This window comes from Aulonocara sp. 'chitande type north' Nkhata Bay, linkage group LG2, assembly GCF_057382095.1.
Source record: "Aulonocara sp. 'chitande type north' Nkhata Bay isolate Kocher_YH1m ecotype deep benthic linkage group LG2, A_spYH_male_GT1.1, whole genome shotgun sequence".
Classification (NCBI taxonomy): domain Eukaryota; kingdom Metazoa; phylum Chordata; class Actinopteri; order Cichliformes; family Cichlidae; genus Aulonocara; species Aulonocara sp. 'chitande type north' Nkhata Bay.
This window is the reverse complement of record NC_141345.1, coordinates 17,171,440-17,196,629: the sequence shown is the minus strand read 5'-3', so window position 1 is coordinate 17,196,629 and position 25,190 is coordinate 17,171,440. Positions and strand designations below refer to the sequence as shown.

At 41.0% G+C, this 25,190-nt stretch overlaps 1 protein-coding gene across 2 annotated transcripts in view; it reads right to left on the bottom strand.

The window, feature by feature from the left end:
* aff2 (AF4/FMR2 family, member 2) overlaps positions 1-25,190 on the bottom strand; it is a 223,691-nt gene that overhangs the window by 8,618 nt on the left and 189,883 nt on the right. For both annotated transcript variants that reach the window (XM_086306075.1, XM_086306083.1), the window contains 8 exons: positions 21,412-22,488; positions 21,197-21,312; positions 10,828-11,068; positions 10,386-10,519; positions 7,841-7,904; positions 7,142-7,278; positions 5,782-5,853; positions 3,385-3,478 (listed from right to left, as the gene is read on the bottom strand). In XM_086306075.1, coding sequence (XP_086162201.1) covers positions 3,385-3,478; positions 5,782-5,853; positions 7,142-7,278; positions 7,841-7,904; positions 10,386-10,519; positions 10,828-11,068; positions 21,197-21,312; positions 21,412-22,488 — 1,935 coding nt within the window. The remainder of the gene's footprint in view (positions 1-3,384; positions 3,479-5,781; positions 5,854-7,141; positions 7,279-7,840; positions 7,905-10,385; positions 10,520-10,827; positions 11,069-21,196; positions 21,313-21,411; positions 22,489-25,190) is intronic.

Below are 25,190 nucleotides of genomic sequence, written 5' to 3'. Positions count from 1 at the left end.
TGGATTAGAAAAACAACACATTTGTCTCTGTGTACTACAATAACAGTACAGCTTAACCTCCTAAGACCTGAACTCTTCCATGGCATGAATTTTTAATTTCTCTTTGATATTTGGGCTGATTGGAATCCGATGAATGCAAAAACAAAGAATCACCAGATTTCTTTTTTACCCAATTTTTGTTTCTAAGAAAAATGAGATCCACATATGAGGATATTTGTTTTAAATTGTGATAAAACAGAGGTAGTATAATGTCCTCGTAAGTGGATATCAGGCTCTCGTAGAGCAAAATTTAGTATTTTGGTCTAGACAACCCAAAATGTGATGTCCACATATATGGACGCCAGGTCCTAGGAGGTTAACTAGAACCCCTACAGCTCAGTAATTATTGCACAATATCCTGTTTATTTAATTCACACAAAGGTGAGTGTAAAAAAAAAAAAAAAAAAAAAAATCTGGTTTCATGGGGATTATGTACTTTTTACTCACAATTCATTTAGACATGGATCCCAACAGAAATCTGTTCATTTGACTATAATGCAAAAAAATAGTCAAATAGTTTGCCTGCAGTCTCCTCCTACACAGTCAGGAGTTGAGCTGCTAGACCCGGTACTGTGGCACAGCTTAGCCCGCTCATTGCTCTTAACTATATTAGATAAAATGATGCCAACTGCCCCTAGCAGCCACATAACATCGCTAAATGTTACATTTGTAACACAATACGAAAATGATCCATTTGTAGCATTTACGCACCTGTAACACTTTAAACATTGTATCACTTTAAGTTTGTTACAGGAAGATCAAATGTAGCAAATACTCAATATACCCATTTTTGATAGCTCTACATTGTGATGTTTATTTATATTTTATTTATGTTTATTTATTTATAGTATGTTTACATTACATTTATAGTTACATTGAGATAATATCAAAAGCTTAATATCAGATAAATAACTGTTAATATGTGTGGCTTTGTATTCAATCAAGCAGAAGTTTGCATATCAATGTTTTATTATACACTACAGGGTGAACAGTGTGTGGCTGATCAGTATAAGATCATACTTATTTTTTCATACAATAACCAGTGTGTGTGTGTGTATATATATATATATATATATATATATATATATATATATACACACACACATGTGTATATATATATGTTCTTCCTCTACACCCCCCCCCCCCCCCCCCAATTTTTGCACATGTCGAGGAGCATTTCACTGTGTGTTATACTTGTATAACTATGCATGTGACAAATAAAGAACCTTGAACCTAACTGACTGACATGTTGTCTTAATCCATTTACATTTTTCTATCCATTCGCACTCACATTCACACCTTTGGGCAATTTAGAGTCATGAATTAACCTGACCCCGCTAACTGCATGTCTTTGGACTGTGATAGGAAGTACCCGGGTAGAACCCATGCAAACATGGGGAGAACATACAAACTCCACACAGAAAGGTGGGTTGTTAATGTATGTAGCTGTATCAGTTTGCTAACAGCACAAACAGGATGAGCACGTACTAGCACTAAAAATACACAAACCTTATATATTGCATTCTTCTTACTTTAGTAAATAATCCAGCAAATATATATATATTTTTAACTTTATGCATCCAATATAGTTTTGTTTTTGTCAACTTTTCAGTTCATGGATGAAGGACGATGGATCAAGAAAAATAATTTATTTATTAAGAATAAAAATCTTCAGTTTGATAGATGACAGGCTGCCAGACTGAAGTATTAGACTTAAATGAATTAAGTTTGTGTTAGGGCTCTGTGTGCAGAGAGGAGGATCCAAACGCAGGACTCAGACACTAACTTGAAACTCAAAGACCTCAGCTTTATTGCTGGTACGAAAGCAAAACATGAAGTGAACATGGAATATGGAGAACAGAAACACACAGGCATAATCTGATGGTACGACGCGACACCGAGCATGGGAAAACACAGGGCTTAAATACACAGGGTAGTAATGAGGGAATGGACAACAGAAGGGAGACACAGCTGGGGGAGATCAGGGCTAACGAGACGGGGGAGCTAAGCTGCACACACTAACATAAGACAAAGACTTTCACAATAAGACAGGAAACAAGAATTACTAAACCAGATGCAGACATGACACTGAGAGACAGACTAGACACTGAACAGAAACTGCAACACACATCCATCCATCCATCCATTCGCTTCCGCTTATCCTTTTCAGGGTCGCGGGGGGCGCTGGAGCCTATCCCAGCTGTCATAGGGCAAGAGACAGGGTACACCCTGGACAGGTCGCCAGTCTGTCGCAGGGCTAACACATAGGGACAGACAACCATTCACACTCACATTCACACCTAGTGGCAATTTGGATTATCCAATTAACCTATCCCCACAAGTTGCATGTCTTTGGACGGTGGGAGGAAGCCGGAGTACCCGGAGAGAACCCACGCAAACACGGGGAGAACATGCAAACTCCACACAGAAAGACCCCGGCCTGATGGTGGAATTGAACTCAGGACCTTCTTGCTGTGCGGCAACAGTGCTAACCACCGTGCCGCTCTTGCAACACACATGAGAACCCAAAACCTAAGAACTGAAACAGAAACAGATCTATAATGATAATAATAAACAAAGCACCAGAACATCAGACAACAATCCATAATGCAAAAATAAACCAAAACATAATAAACTCAAAATACTGGGTCCAACGGACACAGAACCGTGACAGTTTGAGGCAATTAATCAGATCAAATCACATTTTCTAATCATGTAAAAGGTATTTTGTAATAAAACCCTTCAGTCCGGCAAAAGCAATGCTAAAACGATGTGAGCCTCTGCTGAACTTCTGGACAATAGGTTGTAACGTTAGTGAATTTTGAAAATGCTAAATGAATGTGTCATGCAGATAAGTGTATTACAGAAACGGTTAGACTGTTGTTGTGTAGCATTTCCTTTTTAAAATGAACTGCTCCAACTTTATGTCAACACTTACTGAATGTACACAGACTGCGCACACATGCACAGATAAACCCCCCAGTCGGTCGCTTCCCAGAAATCCAATCCCATCACTGCAAATGCAGCACTGTGATAATGACATCCTCAGTAATTAATTAAACTAAACATAATTAATCAAAACAAGCACATTAAACCCTAACAATCCACGGTGATGATTGATGGAGCTAATTAATACATTAATATCAAAGAAAAAGAATGGAATTTAATAACGCCATGCAAAATTAATGCACAGGCACCATGAAAATGAATATGAAATGTATTTGAGGGATTGTAATTGGCTTTGTGTGTTTTCCACAGAGAGAGAGAAAGAGAGAGAGAGAGAGAGAGAGCGAGCAAAGAGGGAAATGGAGTCTGTGTCCAAGTATGTGTGCGCGTGTGTGTTACCTTGAAGTACTCCATGAGCGACCGCGAGTACTTGACAGCGTGGTCTTTCTTCAGATGGAACATCCTCAGATATAGCAGAGACAGACAGCGGTTACTATGGAAACAAAAGCATTAGAAGGCAGATGAGTCCTCTGTACAAATTCCCTTTAAAGATCTATCCTCAATATTATTTTCAAGTCATCCGCACAGAATGCACCCGGACTTCAAACGTGCCCCTCAAATCCTTGTGGATTAGGAAGAACTTCAATGAAATAAGGAATGTGGGAACTATATAATACTGTGAATGGAGAAAAAAACAAAACAGCGGCTGTGCGTCACGGGAAGCTCACACAGTCACAAAAATACAAAAAAACACAGCAAAAAACACTATTTTTGGGGGGGAAATCAAGCTTCCACATTCACTGGGCCTCATGGCTAACAAATCTGAACACATTTAGTGTAATGTGGTAGGATGTGTCAAATACCACATCTTATTTTATTTGTCATGAAAATACTAGGGGTGCAACGATACACAAAATTCACCGTTCGGTTCGATACTTTGGTGTCACGGTTCGATATTTTTTTGATACAAAAAAAATGTTCATGCTTTTTTAATTTGTCATTTATTAAAATTATAAATATATATTTTAACTCAAAAGTACAGTTTTTAAATTTAATGTTGCTGAAACAACAAAGGGATAAAATAATAAATCTATCTGATCGAGAAATCACTCATCTTTGGAAAAGAGAGTTTATTACAGAGAAATGTCTCTTTCCAAAATAAAAGCTATACTACGCTTCTTCTGGGCTTTATTCTCAGCAGCATATTAAACATATCAGGTCCCCATAAGGAGAATCATGTGCTAACGGCTGTCTAAATGACTCGGGTAAAGTTTGTAGCATGCATGCTTGTTGTCTGCTTCCACTTGTCTTTGCACTACGATGATGTCGGAGTAAACGTGCAGTAATATTCATTTTGTTCCCACTAGTGCTGTCAGCATTAATCTGAAATGACGTTAACGCCACAACGCGGCAAATCTCAGTTAACGAGCATGGGGCTGGACGGCGTAAACACGTTAATGAGCAAACTGCGCTAACACAGTAGTTCCCACCCATGTAATTGAGCATTGCGTGGCACATCCAACATACTGTTTTACTTTTGTCCATGATGCGCTTACCTTCAGGGTCATACGTCACATGAAAACCAAAATAGTTCCAAAGGCCAGATCTGAATGAGGGTGGGGGAGGTTCAATTTGCCATGTTGCAAGGAGCTTAGCTTCCGTCTTGCTAGCTTGTGCTGCACTCAGTGGATCTGCGCTCGACAGTGCAGCCTAGGCGGAGTAGTCGAACGCAGATCCACTGAGCATCGTCAGAAGGAAAGTTGATAAAATAAATTAAAAATTTTGTATTGTTCGATACATATGCGTACCAAACCGAAAGCACTGTACCGAACGGTTCAATATCCATACGAGTATCGTTGCACCCCTAGAAAATACATGTGACATGTGGTGCAGTAGCTAGCACTGATGCCTCACAGCAAGATCAGTAGATCACTACTCTCCGTACAAATCAGTGTCGTCTGCAAACATCATAATCCACAAAAACTCCTGCCTGTCCACCAAAATGTTATCATTTAAATCTCAATTGTTTGTTCATTTTAGTGACACCATATTTTTTTATTGTCACGTAAATATTACAGTACTTTCACGTCCATGATGTAACACATTCTTGCTACTGAATACCTTTTTGCATATGCGACATTCCTCTTTGTTAAACCGTTGTTGCAGACAAATAAAGTATAAGTACATCTAAAAAAAAAAAACACCAAGCTGTGTGTTGCAGGGAACAGCTGTGATTGGCACGCCATCATGCAGTGATTTGGGGAGCGCTTGATTTTCTTTTACTTTTTGCTTTCTATTGGTCAAGTACTGACCAATAGAACGTGATCGAGATTAACATGAGACTGATTGTGCAGTCCCCTTAATTTTTTTGAGTGTACCGTATTTTCTGCACTATAGGCGCACTTAAAATCCTTAAATCTTCTCAAAAAACAACAGTGCGCCTTATAATCCGGTGCATCTTATGGTCTGAAAAATACGGTAGTTGTCACAACGCCGACTTAAAAAGTAGCCAGCGTGCTCTTTTCTTACAAAAACATGGCCAGATGCAGTCAAATGACCAAACAAGGAGTGCATGACTGAAAGGGGAAAGGTCAGATAATATTTTTGATACGGTGCTTTGATACTGTTTAGTTTCGCTTAATGTGCCTTATGGTCTGAAAAATACGGTATATACTTTTTCAGGTAACTGTAATTTTTTAAAACATTTTTCTAAATATATTTATTTTAGACAGCAGACATACTTTACATGATTCATTACACACACACACACGCACAGACAGTGAAAGTGTATCGTACCACAACACGGCGAGTTTCTTCTCAGGGATGGTGGCTAAATGGCTGGTGAAGTTCTTCAACCTCATGGCATACCTGCAGTGGAGAGATGCTCATTACTCATCGATTGTCAAAACAGAACTCTGAATTTTACAAAAAGCAGATGCATATATACCCAAGTGCTGCTCTTCACTTAGTGATCAATTCTTCCAGTTTACCAGCAGCCAACTGAAACGCTCTGAATTGTTTGTAGGCAAAACAAAGTTAACTTTCTCTAACGCTGTGGGTGATACAATGCTCCTTTTGGCCAGCCCTCTCTGTTCAGCACAACACTTTATCAGTCAGAATCAAATTCAGCCATCATGAATGAGAGTTCATTGATCCCTGAAGGGAAACTCCGTCCTTTCCTTCTCTCAGGGAGTTCAGAGGTCAGAGTGACTGCAACTGCTAAAAAGTCTGTGTTTTGCTCAAGGACCCTACAGCAGAATAGATGAGTGCAGGCAAGCAGATCTTGAACCTGAGCACTTGAGTTAAAAGACTCTGTCCCACTACACAATCCTCCTCACAACAAGTCAACCTTCAGACTTAGCAGTCATCAGTTATTCTCAGTTTGCTCTCCTATAGTTACACTCAGCAGCTCTCCAAAGATGAAAACCTGCAGAGATCCTGCAAGGCAACAGATAATACGTCTGTGGATGTTTTTATTTAAAAATGTTGGACTTTTTGACAGACAAAAAGGTGACGATACACCACCTTCAATATACTCACAAATCACGTATCCGTGAATCGAGGTACCTCAGAGTAGACCGAGCCTATAGTCCACATTTTTTAGAGTTTATAGTCATAAACTCTAGCTATAGTCAAATCTAAGGTTAGAGTTTATAAGAACATACAGCTGCTGTGGTATGGTTTACGTTATAATTATATTATATAATTATAGTTACGTTCAGCACCTATCACATCAGTGGCTTTACATCAGGGATGTCAAAATCATTTTGGAGTCTTTGCTGGGCCAATTCTAGCCCCCAAGCCTTATATTTAACATCCCCTCTTTATATAATAATGCTGTGAGGTCAAAGCTGGTGATGACCCTAACCCTACTCTTACTCTATTGTGTCAGAATATGTAACTTTTGTTTCAGAATTGTTCTCCTTACTCTTGGCAATCATGGGACAAAGAAAATAATCACTCTGACTGAAACACGTGAAAAACTAGTAACATTTTTTCTCAAACAGTCCTCGCTTTTCTCCCAATCACAGGGTTTCACCAGGTGCTACACTGCTTTGAATGAAGCTTTTCAAAATAAAATCACTGATCAATTCTGTTCTACTAACCTGTTAAGAAACTAGAGAGCGTTTATTGATGTTTTTCTGTCCATCCCTACCTGATTAGTTCCACAGTCTCAGAGTACATTGTATATGGTGATTTGGCCTCTAGTGGATCTCGCTCCATAGCATTTCCACACTCTATGAAAGACAGAGCGCCGTCTGCGTAGTTCACTGCTTTCCCAAATTTGTCCATCTGCAGACAGAGGACAGGAAAGGAAAGAAAACAGGAAACAAATGTGAAATGAAAGGAGATGTAACAGAGAGAGAGGGGAAGGAAATGTGAATAAGCGGTAGAATAAGCAACGGCTTGACGGCATTGTGGCAGAAACACGGCAGCCTCTTTGAATAATCTCCCACTAAGATGCAAATCCCTAGATAAATCTGAGGAAACAACTCGTAAACATAAGATAAATACCAAGTTAAATAAATCTCATTTCATTGTTTGTGTGTGGGGGGTGGGTGGGGGGGTCCGATAATTCTTTTGATATTCTATAATCTTGCAGACATCATCAGTCCTTGAATGCAATGTCCCCTTAGAGACAAATGGTGCAATAAATAACACAAATTATACAGTACGGTCCTTGGTACCAAATAGATTTTCATTCTACTGAGACTTACAGTGCACACATAATTGCAGTCTAGACTGTAGATGTTAACATTGTGTGTTTCTGCTTTCACTGTCTGTCTGCCTCGTGTCGTTAGCACAGAGGGCTGAAGGTGTGCGTCTACCTGAACTGGGTCACGCAACATCTTACCAAAGCATCAGCCTTGTGCTTCAGTCTCTTGGCCTCCTGCATGTAGAAGTCAGCACTGTGGACCCTGCAAACATAATGGTGACAAATAATACAGACCATAAAGAGCATGTGTGCGCTGACATGTTGTTTAACAAAACCTGAAAACAACACCCTGCATCACTGAGACAGATTTGCATAATCACGGACTACAAGTAGCTTGCAGTGAGCTACACACAGTCATCTACTTAGGTATACATACCTCAGGCTTAGTGTAACCTTAGTATAACAACAAGACATGTTGTTTCATGAATAATGCAGAAGCCTTTTGGGACAAATATCCAAGATGATGTATCATCTTTCAATGTTAACACACATCTGGACAAATGATAAGGCTGCTACAGCTTTCCCCATCCACATACACTAACAGGCGAGTGTCTAGCCTTTAGCTGAAGTTGTAGTAAATAAGGCAAGTTTTGTTACAACAGAGGGTCGCACGACCAGAGAACCAAATCAGGGTTGAGCAGCAAGGACTGAAGATATTCTGTAAAGAGCTATGAAGAGCAGTTATGCGTGGCCGATAAAGTTGATTGTGACAGGACACTCGGTCGTAGCCATGACGGTAAACAAAATACACATGAAAAAATGATCAGAAACTTCATGAACTTTTTATACAATCATCACAAACTTACCAGCTTACCAGCAAGTAAATGTGTAAAAAGAACACAATGTCCCCTCCTGTTCCTGAGTTATGGCATTGATTAGTGATCAGAAAAGCGCTCCTGATTTATTGCCAGTATTTTTTTTTGTGAGGTCACTATGACCTTAACCCTTGAACATGAAATACTAATAGGTGCAACTGAAGGTTTGGGCCAAAGTGGAAGAAATTCCCTCAATGTGTTTCTGAGACATCAAGGCCGTGAGAACCAGAGAGCAGGACTGCAACTGCTGCCTCTGGCATGCAGGCATGAACTTCCCCAGTAGCACAGCTAAGAACTGCACAGCAGCTAACACGATCTAGCAATAACTTACAGTTAGGCCTATGGAGTTTTATAATGCCTTTCAGTTTAAATACAAAATTGTTATAAACATGTAATAACAGCTGTCGCCTCGTGATCCCATTCTTATCTGTTATAAGTTTCCTGCTGTTCAACAGTCCTGGATCTTTTTGCCATTTCATGATGTGTCAGATGTTTTCAGTTGATGATATATCTGGACTGGAGGCTGGCCAGTTCACTACAATGAAATCATACTGTTGTAATAGATGCAGTTGGGGGTGTTTAAGTTTAAACACTTAATATGTTTCTTTGTTCTCCTTGCTTTGTTGAGAAACCTTTGCAAGAAACCTGATGTCTAGAATCCATGGTCCTCACCAAAGAGTGTATTTCCTCCTTTAATAATGGTTTGTCTGGCTTTTACTACGGCTGTCTTCAACTGTTGTTTTTGTTTTTCTGGACTGAACTTCGCCTTTCTTTACACTCTAAAACTGGGTTGCTTTGTTGCTGGTATCTGGCAGGTTATTGCTCATTTGTCCTGCTTAGCACCATCTAGTCAGCACTGCCTCATTTGGCAGAATCTGAGCTGAAAATAAAACTTTACCTGCCTGCTTCTGTGTTCTGTCACTTCATCAACACAAACACTCATGGCCCAGTACCATTTGGAGCCATGCTCATGTCTCATACTGCCTCCACAGTCCAATCTATCTTTTCTATTGCTGAGGCTTATGAATGGTTTGCACCTTGTAATGAACCCTCTGTATTTGCTTTTGTGAAGTCTCTGCTTTATTACAGACTTGAATAATATTACTCACTCCTACCTCCTAGGCAGCGTTCTTCATTTGGATGTGTGTTGTTTTCTTTACAATATAAAGAATCCTGTAATCACACAGTCCACTTTTTATATCGTCAAGCTCATGAGTGCGTTATCTTTTTTTATCGGAACCTACAACACAGTGCGTCCTGATTTTAACACTCCTAGTATTCCCGGTATTTCTGAGACGGATTAGTTTTGTTTTTGGAGACAGCCTGTTCCTCATCTGATCATGGAATCAGTGTTAACAGACCTCTCTGCACTGAATCATACTTTTATTAATCTCTGTCTCTCTTCCACAGCATGTCTTTATCCTGTCTTCCTTCTCTCACCCCAACCGGTCACAGCAGATGGCCCCGCCCCTCCCTGAGCCTGGTTCTGCCGGAGGTTTCTTCCTGTTAAAAGGGAGTTTTTCCTTCCCACTGTCGCCAAAGTGCTTGCTCATAGGGGGTCATGTGATTGTTGGGTTTTTCTCTGTATGTATTATTGTAGGATCTACCATACAATATAAAGCACCTTGAGGCGACTGTTGTTGTGATTTGGCATGGGGAAATTCCTCTCTGCATTTAACCCACTCACTCAGTGAAGCAGTCAAAGTCTAAACTTTATGCTCATATTCATCAGAAACTATAATTTGGATATTTTTTGTAAAACAGCTAAAATGACACAAAATATGTTAAAAAAATAAAAAAATATGTATCCAACTGTATAAACAATCAAATGTTTGTAAGTGCACATCGTGGTGTGTGCTTTTACTTACGTGTCACTGAATGAGAGTTTGGGCCTGCGGGGTTCTGCGGGGTCCATCAGGGGTTCCGACCAAACCTCCGAGTCTGAATGACCGTTGGTATGGTAACCGTCTCCACAGGGCTTCTCGCCATGGGAATCCATTTCCTGTAGTAGAGAGGTTTTTGAAGTATATGCTTCCAACAGTCTTAATTAAGTTTATATTGTGTGGCTTTCAGTGACCACCTACTTAAACTTGAGCACTGGCATCTGATTCACACTGACAGATTTAAACTTTGCTATTTACCGATAGCAGCTGTATTGAGCAGGAATGAGATGTGGTCACCCTTTCCTACAGTCTTCCTTAGATATAGCATCATCATAATCTACTATGACACATCGGTGTTCATCATTAAAAGCTGACCACCAGGTCTGTGTCCACAGGACTGTATATATATATATATACAAGCACTTACACTGCCATTTCTCACATGCGCTGATGTTTTTCCTTCACCTCTCCGGTGTCTGTGTGAGGAAGAGGAGGTGGAAGCAGCGGAGGCGGCGCAGGGCAGCATCCCAGCGGCGCTGGCCTCCTGGCTGAGAGAGGAGCTGCTGTCGCAGGGCCGTTTGCGAGGCGGATCATCGGACAGAGGGGACAGGAGCGGCGGGAGCAGCTTCTCATCGTGCCGTCGGGACTGCTTCCTGTTCAGAGAGCTACTGAACACGCATGCACACACACATACGCACATACACGCACACACACAGAGACAGAAAAGAAGTGAGATTATTTGTTTACTTATGCAGAGGCACTGAATGCTATGTTTTTACTTTGTTCTGTGTTGTATCTGTGCTATACGTGAGTTACTCATGGTATGCGAGTCTCAGTGTAGCTCGTCCTGGCACTGTTAATTTTGCTCCAAAGACACAGACCAAGTGCAAGTGTCCTGAAGCCCTCATGTGGGGCTTTTTGCTACCTTTAAAAATTAAGTGAGTGATACTGAAACTAATCCCACGATGACTGAGGACTCCTCTTGTATCTACATTCAGTTTATTACTGGGTTCAGGACTGTTAGTGGCAAAAAAAAACACAAGACAGAATTTAGGGACTAATGAATGAATATACCTTATTTTTAAATCTGTGAACGATATTTTTTTCCCCTGTAAAATTATTGGAATTCTGCCTTCCCCCGTAGCACCTCGACAATTATTCCCTCAGCCGCCTTATTGTAGCTCCTGTGACTCATATTGTTTGCAGCACAACAGATAATATTTTTATGTTTTTCCTCTCCCTGGAAACTCTGGGGGTTTGATGCGGTGAGGAAGTTGCTGAGCTCGCAGAACAAGGCCCCAGGCACCGACATTAGCAATAATAGACAAAATCATGGAGACAAAGACTAATTAGCTGCTGTGGAGTGTGTGCATGCGGAGCGTGAGTGTGTGCTTTTGTGTCTGCGCACGGCATAATTGATGTGTCTGCGGCTGTTTGTGTGCATGCATATGCTAATTTGCGTGTAGTGGCGTGTGTCTGTCTTTAAGTGGACGCTGATGTGTGTGCAGGGAAGTAGGTGAGAGCACTCAGACTTCTTTTAAAGGCATAATAAGTTAACAAATTGAGAGGCTCTTAGAATAAAATGACCACAGTATATCTGCCAAATCATTTCCTGTAATGCATTTGCAGTGACTCAGTGAGAAGATTTATATTCCAACTGAAATGAGATTTCTCCTTTTTTTGGTACACTACAGCATTCATATCAGTCTTTAAATCACTTGTCGTGTGTTCGGCTTTGTCATACGAATTAAGAACCAAACAGCAGAATGCCACTTATGAGATTTTTTCCGGTTTTACTTTTTCCAGTGACCCTGCCGGTTTGTTGGGTCGACACAGACGGGAGCCGTCTCTTCTACACAGATCGAGACATGAGGGAGTAGGAGCCCAGCATTAAACACCTATGTCAGCACCGTATCAAAAGTATTATCTGACTTAAGCCCCTTTCAGTCATGCACTCCTTGTTTGGTCATTTGACTGCATCTGGCCAGGTTTTTGTAAGAAAAGAGCACGCTGGCTACTTTTTAAGTCGGCGTTGTGACAACTCCCATATTTTTCATACATAAGGCACACGGGATTATAAGGCGCATTAAGTGAAACAAAACAGTCAGATAAGTCAAACTTTACTCAACTCATTCTTTTGCTTCCTCCACTTCTGTACCATTGATTCATTAATGTTGAATTCTCTCACAGCTGCTCTATTCCCATGTTGTTGCAGTATATTAATGACTAACCTTCTATTGTGAATGGATGATCTCAGTTGTTCTCCTGACTGAAGTTTGGTCCGTTTACAGCATCCTACCATGCGACTGCATTTGTCCCTAACCATCGGGAACCCACACGTTAACTTTTATCGAGTGGGAAAAAAATTAGCATTATGCTAACATAGCTGTGTCGCTAGCCACCACGCAGCACATCATTATATACCAGCTAGCCCAACTTCCGTAACCCTACAAACGTCACTGCTGTTTAGTTTTCTGTCTTCGTTTATTTTAATCTCTGTGTGCAGCGCTTTGTGACTACCTGTCTATGAAAAGCGCTTAATAAATAAACTTTACTTACTTTACTTACTTCATTTATGTTGGAAGTGATAGCAGAGCTGTACTTTTGAATTCTTTCAGAAATCTCTCAGTCAGAACATGCTACAGTATATCATGTTTAGGTGGAAGCTAGCGAGCTAACTTCCTGCTAACTTCTAACTCGGTTAAATGTAATAAATTCTGTTTTCATGGATGCCTGGATGTTAAACTTAATTGTTTCACCTGGTTAAGCAGCAACGCTCATCATTTTATTAAAGATGAAAGAACTTAGTGTCATGGTCCTGGGTCGTTGACCCAGCGTTTTGTGTTTTGTGATTATTTCCCTCTGTTCTAGTTATTCTGTGTCCTCCCCCCTTGTGTCCGGTTCGGGTTCTAGATTTCCTGTTTTGTTCTGAAAGTCTGTGTCTGTTGTCATTGTGTTCAGCTTGTGTCCTCCAGTCATCATGTGTATTCAGATCAGCTGTTCTTCCCTCCTGTGTGCGATTACCCGATTACCTTGTGTGTGTGTGTGTGTGTGTGTATATATAGTGGGTGTCGGTCTGTGTTCGTTGTCGGCTCGTCTGTGTTTCTTGGTATCCTGGTCCTTGGTCTGCGTCTCTCTGCTCCGCTCTCCGTTTTGTAAGATTTCAGGTTTGCTCTTTAGTTTCTCCCAGTTTAGGTTTCCGTTTGTAATTACTCGTGCTTCATTGCCTGTTTTTGCCACTACCACCCTGTAAATAAAACGTCATTCGTATCATCAGTTTGCTGCATTTTGGGTCCTCCTTTTCCTCCACACCACACGGCTCCCTCCCCCAGCCGTGACACTTAGACAGTTTTTAACTCTCAGTGTTTGTTTGACTTTGGGACCTGAACTAGACAGAGTTTAGGACCCAGATTACTCCACGAGGCTCCTGACTACGGCAGCCGTAATGCTCCAACAATCCATCAAGTGGTGCGACTTCGTAGCGTACCAAAGTCGTACTAAAACATTTTTTAAAGAGTTTTGAGCGCCGTGTAGCACATCAAATCGGTTCGAGGTCAGTGAGCACAACCAGAATTCATACATAAGGCGCACTGGATTATAAGGTGCACTGTCGATTTTTGAGAAAATTAAAGGATTTTAAGTGTACCTTATAGTGCAGAAAATACGGTATGTATTACTTTCAGTATGACATGCTGTTACACCAAGGGGCGATTTCTGGAACTGAAAAATGAAGCCGATACAGAACTAGCAAAAGCTGCAGTTCCTGTAGATGCCAATCCCACTTTTCTTTAGTTGTGACAAGAACTTCTTCAAAATCACTAAACATCTTTTGTATATTCTGAGATTTTACTTCGTTCTGTAATTCTACATCTAAAACAGACTGAAATATTTACAGAAAGTACAAGTTGACTGTAGAGCACCTATGCAGATAAAAGTCTGTGACGGGTCAGATTACAGATGAAATGTTCACAGAAGGTAAATTCATCTGGTTGCTTCCAGCTGTTGCCAGAAGTCTTCTCTCAAAGCTTCTGACACACTAACAACAGCATAAAGTGACAAAAACACTTCATGAGTAACTTAAGATAAATTACCCATAAAACTGAGACGGGATCAGTCAGGATCAAACAGAAAATGATGTTGATTAAAAGTTTTACTGAAGTTTGTGCGGGTGCATCCACAAAAATTCAGATCGGAGCCTCACTAATAATCCAAGAGGCTATTAAAATACATTCCTCATGGTAAGAAACGTTTTTTTCCTAAACATGGCTAAACCACCACGGTAACTTATGCTGAACACATAACCTGGCTGGGAGTCAGGAATTGGTTGTTTAAAATTGACTGTGAGCGCCGTGTTTTCACTGAGCCTATTATTGAAAGTTTTAAGTGCAATATAGATTTTCTGCTGAGGGAATAGGTTTTATATGTCCAAGTTGTTAAGCCCTACCTGACTAAAACCACTGAATGAAGTGTGTGTCACAATGACACAAGGATGTACATGCATTAATACAGAAAATGTTTAAATGTTATACTTGATTCTAATCTGCTGCTAATCCTCTTTCACACTGATGGAACTGCAGCTACTGGAACACAGAACACACACCAAGAATATCAGTTCAATCAAAAAATTAATTTCACTTTGATCTGCCAACAAACTAAAGTAATTTCAAGGCGTCCTTTATTAGGTTCTGGGATGTTAACCTTTAATGTTTAAATGTATTCAGTTTAAAGTTTCAGAGCTCTAATGTGCAGCTGTCAGAAATAAAGCAGCACTGGGAGCAACTCAGCCATAAAATAATTAACTGGAATTAAAAAATGTATTTTACCACCCTGTACGCTAAATCACCAGATTAACGATTTTCTGCAGCATTAATTTCTTGTCTTATTTGCAACTGTTTGCAATTTTTCTGTTATATTTTTAGATTCTTTACAGATTTTTAATCACCTTTTTATCTTTAAGAGCATCTGATATGTGTCTAATTGCAGTAGGGGGCCTTCATAGGGATCATTTTTTGCAGAAGTTACACGACAGGTGCGGCATGATGCAGGAAGCCCGGTTTAAGAGAAAGCTACGGTGGCCCTGAGAGGCCAAACGGACTGCAACTTCAGAAAACACTTGCAAAAGGGAAAATGCTGCAAAAAGAAAAACACTTGCAAAAAGAAAAATGCTGCAAAAAGAAAAATGCTGCAAAAAGAAAAACACTTGCAAAAAGAAAAATGCTGCAAAAAGAAAAACACTTGCAAAGAGAAAAATGCTGCAAAAGCACACACAACACAACGGAAATGTTTCTGGGGAGACAATAACCGGACGGACCAGTTGCACGAACCAAAACATACTAACAAGTGCACTGGGACTGGGACACACTTCAAAGAAGTGGAAGCAGAGCGGCCAAAGAGTAAACTTTCAAAAGTAAGTTCTGAATATTATGTCACTTATAGGGATGGGTACCGGTGTCCGGTGCCATGATGGCACCGGTTCCGACATAAACGGTAGTAACCAGACTGAAAAGCAGCGCACATTTCGGTGCTTTATTTCGGTGCTTTTTTTCCCTGAGCTGTGATACACTTTAGATTCTAGCCAATCATTTTACGTTTCCGAGGATAGTAGGCGGGGCCAGGTACGTACGTTCTGTTAGAGCAGAGCTACAGATTAAAAATGCCCAAGGCGAAGCGGTCAAAAGTCTGGCTGTACTTCATAGCAAAATATGCAAACTCAGCAGCAACAAGTGCTTTAAGCTGATACTGTGATACTGTCAAAGGAGGTAACACCTCGAATCCGATGAAACACCTGGCGACGCATAGCGTATTTTTTAAAAGCCCAGAAATGCGCCGTATTTGATAGCTTGCTGCGAGACCTCACACCGAGCACATCTACTGCGGGTGGGTTGCCTGTTATGCAACATCCCCCAAAAACACGAAGAGGAGAGTCCTGGCCCCTAGCCCTGCCAGTGTAGCAGAAATGATGACGGATAATGGTGGCAGCAGCCGTTCTTCTCTGCGTGAGTAGCTAATTTACGTTGAGTAGGCTAACCACGTTATTACATTAATGCATGTAAGGTGAACTAGCAAACATCATCATAGCTACATGCGGCTGTCTTCTTGTTTGATGGCAGATACTCCCTTCACCCTGGCTAAAAAGGCTAAAATGACCAAAGAAAAAGTGGAAAACAGTTAAACATGAGAGGTTTTTGGACAAAGTTTGTGTTTTTTCCATTGTTTAAGCACTGCTTCCAGCCAAGAGTGATACCATATATGCCCCATAGCTGCAGAAAAGGCTAACATTGTTATATTTTTACAAAAAACAGCTGAACATGAGAGGTTTTGGACCAATTTTGTGTTCTCCATTCTTTAAGCACCGGTTTGAGCACCGGCACAGTTTCAAAAGTACCGGTTTGGCACCGGTATCGGATAAAACCTAAACGATACCCATCCCTAGTCACTTATTTATGTGCAAATGTTTAATAATGAATAACATTAAAACATTACTGTTGGCTACATGTCGGCAAAGTTATGTGACATTAGCGATGTTTGTACTTTCAGCATTTACTTTGTTTTAGCCTTTACTTTAAAATATATGCCGTTCGATAATAATAACACAAACACTAAATCCTCCTTCTCTTGTGCTGTTGTGTAACAGTGTACACACCTGAGACTGTCACCTGTCTGTCTGTCCTGCACTCTCTCTCTGTTTCTTTCTCTCTGATTGTGGAATAAAAGTATGAACATGTATTTATAAGTTACACTTGTGTTTGAATCCTGCAGCTTCTCACACATTTGATTTCCATGCGTGACAACTGCAAGTGTCCAGAGTGAGGACAGACTGAGGGACCCACTGCTGCACATCATCTGTGAGGCTTTGCACCCCTGATGATCCACCAGGACAAACTCAACAGTGTGTGAGGAAGAGGAGGAGGAAGAGCCAGCAGTAGCTGACAGATGGAGAGGATAGACAGACTGTTCCCTGTTTGTGAAGGACTGCTAGAAAAGTTTAGAATAACTAATTGTCTGTCCTGAATTAGTCTTATTAGGTAATGTTCAAATAATTTGATCATCCCAGTGTTTTCAGTGTGGGAGAAAGTACTCAGGGCCTTCAAGTTACACACTATGAAAGGCCGCAACAAGTTTAATGTTCAGAAACCTAAAGTATGTATCAGCAGCAGAATGGAGCTAAAAATAAATGTTTGTTTCAGTTCTATGAAGCTTTGAGTATTGAGTATGAGGATTAGTAGCACTGCTGTGTTTGTTGCATCATATTGCTGTAATTGTTTATATGCTTTATATATTCTGAGGTAAGTTGATCTATAGTGTTACATCATATTCTATAAGGATGTTATGTGTTTGTATACTTTCTGCCCAGTTTGACCCATTTAGCAGAAGTCAGCCTGTTTGAGGCTCTGATATCTATTCTGTGTGACTTAAAGCAGTTATGACATGGTCTGATTTTCTCACCCAATAAAGGAATATTTAATATATCAGTCTACTCTTCATTCTATCAGAAACAGTTATCACAGCTCGTACATTTTCTTTTTACACATATGAGCCAAATTTAGTAATGCCAACATATTAAAAGAACAATATTTGTCTCATATATAATACATCTATATATATACACTGTCAAAGATACTTGTCTTTAAGTGAAGGTGATATTTAAGGTGATAGGAAATATAAATAAATGCAACTTGAATCTTTACTGAAGCTCATTGAATGACACAGAGTTCATGTTCAGTGCTGTAATAACTAATAATGATTAATATAATATTGGCCATATTATATTCACATTACCAAAGTGAGATGACTTTAGTCTCATGAACAACATTAGCTAATTGTTATTTACTAGTTAATCTTAAATGACTGTTCAGTACAGAAATGAAGCCCAACAATCATGTTTTACAGCCCTGTGGTCTCAGCCTCAGATACTTATCAAATCACACAAAGCTCATGTAGAAACAAATGTACAAAATATGTTCTCCTTCATTTCTGTCAAACAAAGCTGTATGAAACGTTTCCAGCTGTTAGTATCATGGTTGCTAGGCAACCTGGGCAGCGTGACGGAGGCTAGACCGTCCCATCTCACAAGCCTACAAGCCTCGCACTTCCGGCCTCAGCGGTCTTTGAGTACACGGCCCTTGAGGACCGTTAAGGCTGCGTACTTTAAGGCTGCAGACCCTGAATTGGGAAACAGTCCCTGAATTGGGATACAGCCATACATACATGTTTTAGTTCATGCAACTGGTCCGTCCAGTTATTGTCTCCCCAGAAACATTTCTGTTGTGTTATGTGTGTGCTTTTGCAGCGTTTTTCTTTTTGCAGCATTTTTCTTTTTGCAAGTGTTTTCTGAAGTTGCAGTCCGTTTGGCCTCTCAGGGCCACCGTAGAAAGCTGATAACCAGCACTGCGATAGCTGTAAAGTCTTACTTGGGTCAAACTGGCCAACCCAAAGAAAACCTGGTTCTGTTAAACTTTATTTCACTGAACTTAGGATTCCCCTCAGAGCTCAGCCTGCCTTACTCAGCACCAGAAGGCTGTTCTGACCCAGTGTTTGTGTTGTTGTTTCTCTTGCAGTAAAAATAATGTATTATATGGACCACAACTGGGCCAATGTGGATCCAGTGACTTGCTGACCAAGACTAAATGTGATTTCTGTGCTGTTCTGGGGTCAAATCTCAGTCACATGTGGTCATCGCTGATTATCTGCTATCAAAATATGACCCAGCTGATTAAAACAGGTGGGATGATAACTGTCAAAAGTCACAGGAAACTGCCAACTGGATCTGAGGCAGATGATCACATCAGCCAATTCAGAGTTTCCGTAAAAAGCCTCCCAGATGATAAACGGGATGTGACAACTACGCCAGTGTCACAGGTTCAACTCCAGGTCACTCCCTCTTTTCTCTGCCACCTCTCGCTGCCGTGCATGCTTCGATAAAGCCGAGATGCTATAAAAATATTTCCTCTGTAGCTGTCACGTTGAGGCTGTTTTTAAATAATTCACACGGAAAGCAGAGATTCATGGTTTGTCATTCCCGCGTCACCGTGTGAATTGAACTCGCCTGTCTAGTGGCTCCGTCGCGACATTCAAATTTTTAATCCTTCCTAAAAATACCCAGTCTCTAGTAAAGTTGCCTGATTACCTCTACTAGTGTCTATGACAGTCACATGAGGATGAGGAGCATAGCAGGGATTCAGGGAAGGATGAATCAGTGGAGGGAAAGCTGAGCCTTTTCTGGAATTTCTTAACTCATTTTAATAGAGTATCTAAAATTTTCATTCACAGGTTTCTTGGGATGATTGAGACATAATTTACTAATGAAACGAGGCTTCATTGACTGTTTTTCATCATACAGTACGGTTCTTTATTTTTTTCCTCACCTGCTCTGGAAAGGGTATTTGCAATGACCTGAACTTTTGGTTTCAGACACTTTTTACCCCTGTTGGCTCTGTATGATGTCACTATGAGCTGATATCCATGTTGCAAGTCAAGGTCAATGAAGTTATCATATATGGTTCCACATTAATGAGTTAGATTTCTCACTGGATCACCATATAGTGTTATATGGAGTTGGGGCAACAATTAATATAAAACTGACTACCGTTTTACTACATTTATGATAGAGTATTGTTTTTTTCATCGCTGCTCACTAGACATATCTGGTGCATGTCTAAAACTGGAGTTACCATCACTTGCACTAGTTTTACATGAGCAGGGTATATGAATAAATATGGTGCCTTCATATTATGGCCCCAATTTTTAGAAACCAAAGACAAACAACACCTGTTTCAACATTTAGAACAACTCTTGATATATATGATGTCTGGGTTTTATCGGCCTGCCACAGCTAGTTTTGATGTTACAATAAGTTTGGCAGTTTGGGTGAAAAACCTGATTTCCCTGAAAAAACGCTGATGTTGGAAATGCTCCAAGCCATTACTGATTGGTCAAATGCAATAGCATCACTATCTGTCACATGACCTGATTGGCTGGGAGAATTAAGTCCATTTAAGGAACCAAATATAGTTCTTTAAAGCACTTTGTGATCTTGCACCAGTCTGTTTGTCTGGAATACCTCTAATCTATGACAAAGGAGAGCACCTCGTGCCCTCCGGCAGGACTCTTATGTATTTCATTTTTCATTTTTTAAGTGCAGAAAAAAGTTTTTTTGTTGGCCAGGTTTTACTACATTGACTGAGGACGTGTGAACAGCTCTAACCGATGGTAGATCTGCCTTTAAAAAAGTGATCGGACTCCTAATAGATCAGATTTGCATGATTCACAGATGACTTTTGTTCAGCCTCTCGGTTCATCCACCACCTTCTTTTGGTTGGCTGTCGTTTGTAAACAGAAGCACTGAACAGTAGGTGGGCGGGGCCAGAGATGAGCACATCATAACCAGGTGTAAGTAAAGTCCAGTAGAACTAGAGGAACAGAGGGTTCAGAGCTACTCGCACATACGTTAATCTCATCACTCGACACTTTGGCCACGTTTACGCTGGCATCCACCATTGTACCAATGTATGTATGACAGAAAATAAGAAGCAGCACAATAGGATGACACCTTGCACAACATGTCTTCAGGCTGTGCTGCATTCTGATCTATCGATGCTACTGTTTGTGGACTGGTATCAGCACAATTAGTGAAAAACCCCTTGGACATCTGGCTCGTTGATAATGAGGGAGTGATGCCAAAACTTGATCTATGTAGTGTTTCGGGCTTTCATTACAGTACAATCTCTTCCTCATCCCGCTGAGTCCTTTCCCAGAGCTAATCTGCCGGGTGGCTCGTGTGCACTGTTAATGCTTACTCTGCCGTGCTGCTCTTATGGTTGTGTATTGGAGAGATGCAGGGTGGGAGGAGCAGACAGTCTTTGTCCAATCGCAGCTTCTTATTGCAGTTCACTGATGAGTCTCCGTGGTCCGACTAGGAACAGAGAAACCAGAATTCACAGATGTGAAGGAGTGAAGTAAACAGCCAGCAGAACAGTTAAGGCGGTATATGTGAACAAACGCTGCTTCACACCTTGTGTTTCCTCTTGCTTTTGCTTGCGTGTTTCTCGGGTGGAACCACCATGTTTGCAGCCGCCTGCCTTCTGTGTTTGCCTCCGTTCTCTGCTCTCTCCGTCCTCCCAGCCAGCCTGGGATTAGTCTGCTCTTGCACGGGGTTGTTGTCCGGGACCCCCAGACCCTGGCACATCTTTTCTCTGTCCCTCACTGCCGTCCTCTCTCTCTCCCCGAGTCCGAATCTTTCCCTGTCCTCTCTGTCCATCGGCCTCTCTCTCTCTGTTAATCGCTCTCGCTCACCTTGCCTCTCTCTGTCCTGCACTAATCGCTCATTTTCTTCCTCCTGTCTCTCCCCTTTCATCAGCTTCTGTCTCTCTCTGAGCCCCGGCCACTCTCTGTCTTCCTGCTTCTGTCTCTCCCTCTCTGCCACACCTATCCTCTCCCTCTCCCCTTGTCTCTCTCTGTCTCTCCCCTCACTCCCATCCCTTTCTGAAATTCCCACCCTTGATCTTTCCCCCGCGGCCTGGCCGGGCACCCTGCTGAGCAGACTCAGGTCAATTTTTACCCATAAACTCTGGATCTCATGGTATTCCCTCAAGGGTGAGAGAGGCACCTCGTGTCCCAGATTGGAAGGCGGTGACATGGGCTCCAGGTCTTTGCTTTGCCCTCCTAACCCTCCAGGATCGGGAACAGAGGTGCCAAATGAACCACTTATGTTGCTAATGCTCAGGGAGTTACAGCTACCACTGCTGCCGTTACTACTGCTGCCGATGCTACCGTTACTACTGCTGCTGCTACCGTTAGTGGGCACGTTGCTACCATCTTTGACTCGAAGTCCCTTCCCTCCAAATGTTCCCAGACTCCCCACACCGCCAGCAGAGCCAAGGCATGGGAGAAGAGGCGCGTGCATGTGTGCGTTGGACAGAGTCTGCGTGTTAATTGCAGAGCGTGTCGTCTGTGGCGGCAAAGCTGGGATTTTGATGGCTTCCTCCGTATCCGACTGGCATTCTGACGAAGAGGAGGAGGAATCTGTTTCGATGAATTCTCTGGACTTGGGTGTGATCCTGGTGCTGGGACCTCTGTGTTTCCGCTTGTCCTGATGAAAATATATGTAAATGTATGAAAAGGAGCAACAAAATACAAGATACAAGTCAAGAAAAAACGGCACATATAACACACACAAAGGAAGCTTCTGATCTTTAGCCATCTCTTATACCCCGTCCACTAATGCACTTTTAAACCCCGACGAAGAAAAAAACCTGGTGTAGACAAACGTTATAATCAAAAGCAAAGCACATACAGCACATTACTGAATGTGATAATATCATGCAAATTAGGCAGCACGAGTTGCCAGCTTGTTCCACTAATCTGTGAAGCAAAAAGAAACATGTTTGACTGTCTCGTTTTGAATGTCACTGATATTCGCTGCACACAAGTCACACAGTTGAGCGCAGGCGGTCTGTTTGTCACATGCAAATTAAAAGATGCGTCTCACATTTCTTAGTTGAGTTCTTTCTAAGATGCGAGGGCACAGTTTCATAAACAAGTGCATCTTTATTATAGAAATTTTTCCAGTTTTCTCTTTAAAGATCCCGTTTCGATGCACTTCTGGATTGCTTCTGGTAAAGCAGGAATTTTTCCTGAGCTTCCTGGGAGCCGTGTCCTGACCACCTTCACTTAGCGGTCCTCAGACTTGACCAGAGAGAAAACTTCTCAATGTCCCAAATTTCACACGGAATAATGTGTTTGATGAGCACAGTTCTCAGCCAAAGAGATTTGATAGGAGCACGTCGTCGTTCTCTTCATCTTTGTGCACAGTTAATTTGTCTTCCAGGGTGAGGCGCAGAACTTTTTTTTTTCTTTTTTTTAGCTGTGCAAACACAATATTCACTTCCTACCACACTACTTACATGATTTGGCTCCCTGCGACTTTTTTCACTTCCCCCAAAATGAAAAATCAGATTGAAGCATCACCATTTTGACATAGTGAAGGAGCTCCAACACTCATTGTGGAGGCATTACCAGCAAGGGACAGAACGGCTCTTCCGGGGAGCGATGTATATAAAGTGGTCTGGAAGATGAACATCATGAAGCTTTAGGTTTCTAGAGTCGTGACTCACATAGCAGATCATTGAGTGTCCACTAAAGAAATATCCTCTTTGATGGTAACAGTGATATTCAGTCTTGATAGCATTATCATTAATTCTTTTAAGTTTTTAAAATATGTGGCTTCATATTCAAGTGCATCTAAAATCCATGAAGAATAGGAAGAAATTGTTCAGAAAAGCTTTACTGTCTTACTGTTTTTCTCACAGACTGTATATAAAAGATGGACATAGCCTCCTGAAGCTGCATTAGTACATCAGCTACATAGTCTGCTATTATTAATTTAATGGTGATAATTTACAAAACAAACATGTTGTATTTAGCATGACCTGACACTAGCATGGACGTGGATGCTTCCTTACTGTTGCCTGTAGACTCTGTTTATCTACTAGCAGGAGCATCATTGTAATTTCAGTTTGGTTAAATGGATTTTAGTTACATGATGCTGATGTTACCTGAATAAACATTAGTATTAGTAGATATTAGACTTAGTATTTTCTCCTTTCTTTAATCCTTGGAATCATACAGTACACGATGACACAATAATGTGAAATTTTGATTTAAATTGGGGAAATCCAGAAATCATCAAAGTCATTAGCTTACACTCTGTAAGCAGTCGACATTTGAAATGGAAATAATGTGAAAGGACAGAATAACTTCCAATTAAATTTTAATAGTTTTTCTCCTGTTTTCTTACCTAAATATGAGTGTGTAATATTCTGTTTTTACAGATGGATAAAGAAAAACAGTGACTGGTTAACCTGGCTCCTTTACTCTGTCTGTGGATCTCAGCCTCAGCTTAGTTTATATCTCCTACAGACCAAACTCTTTGCAAACAGGTCACATCTACACAGTTTATGCCTGAAGCTGCACCGCAGGGCACAGTCGTTTTAACCAAATTTTACTTAAACAGGTTAAAATGGTTAATTTGTTGTGGGCTGTCTTCTGTTGTAGTTAGTATTTACAGCAGCAGACATGCCGAACTATTCCATGTTTTTGGATAACAAAGGTGAAGGATATGGGCTTTGGCCTTATTGTAGGTTTGATTAGTGTTTTTGTTCTTTAGATTATTTTTTAACAATAGGAAAATAAATGTATATATAAATATATACGAGCGAAAACTGGCTTCTAGCTGTTTGTGTATCATCAGTTTAACTTTCTGACAAGCCTTCTTTCTTCTTCTGTAAATAAGGTGTGTCAGCTGGCAGACGCAGCCACAATCCACTCAGTTTATTTTCATTTTTAGTGCTGTGTAGCTACACCTGCATCGCTGCCCTTGTCTTGTTCCCAATCAAAATTGACCCTGTGATGTTGAATGCTTAATTTTAGACATGTACTGATCAATTATCCTCAACTGAAACAAAGGCGAGCGAGGAGCAGCGATGTGTGTGCAACAGCAACACGAGAAAGCAACTACAGAGGCAGATGCAGAGAAGAAAACACCACTAATGTTCCCAGTCGTCAGTATAAACCCACTCGCTTGGCAGACGCAGCCCTCTGGAATCTTTCCAATGCGTGTTGCCATCTGCAAAATCCATTCTCAGTAAATGCCATGTAGTGTTTTGCTGAAATAGAAAAAAGGGGGAAACTGTCCCTTGCACAGAGCTTATTTGCACTGCCGGCAAAAGCTTTTCCTTTCTTGAACAAAACTCCTCTGGCCTGTTTTCTCCATAGTTCACCTCTCCTCACTGT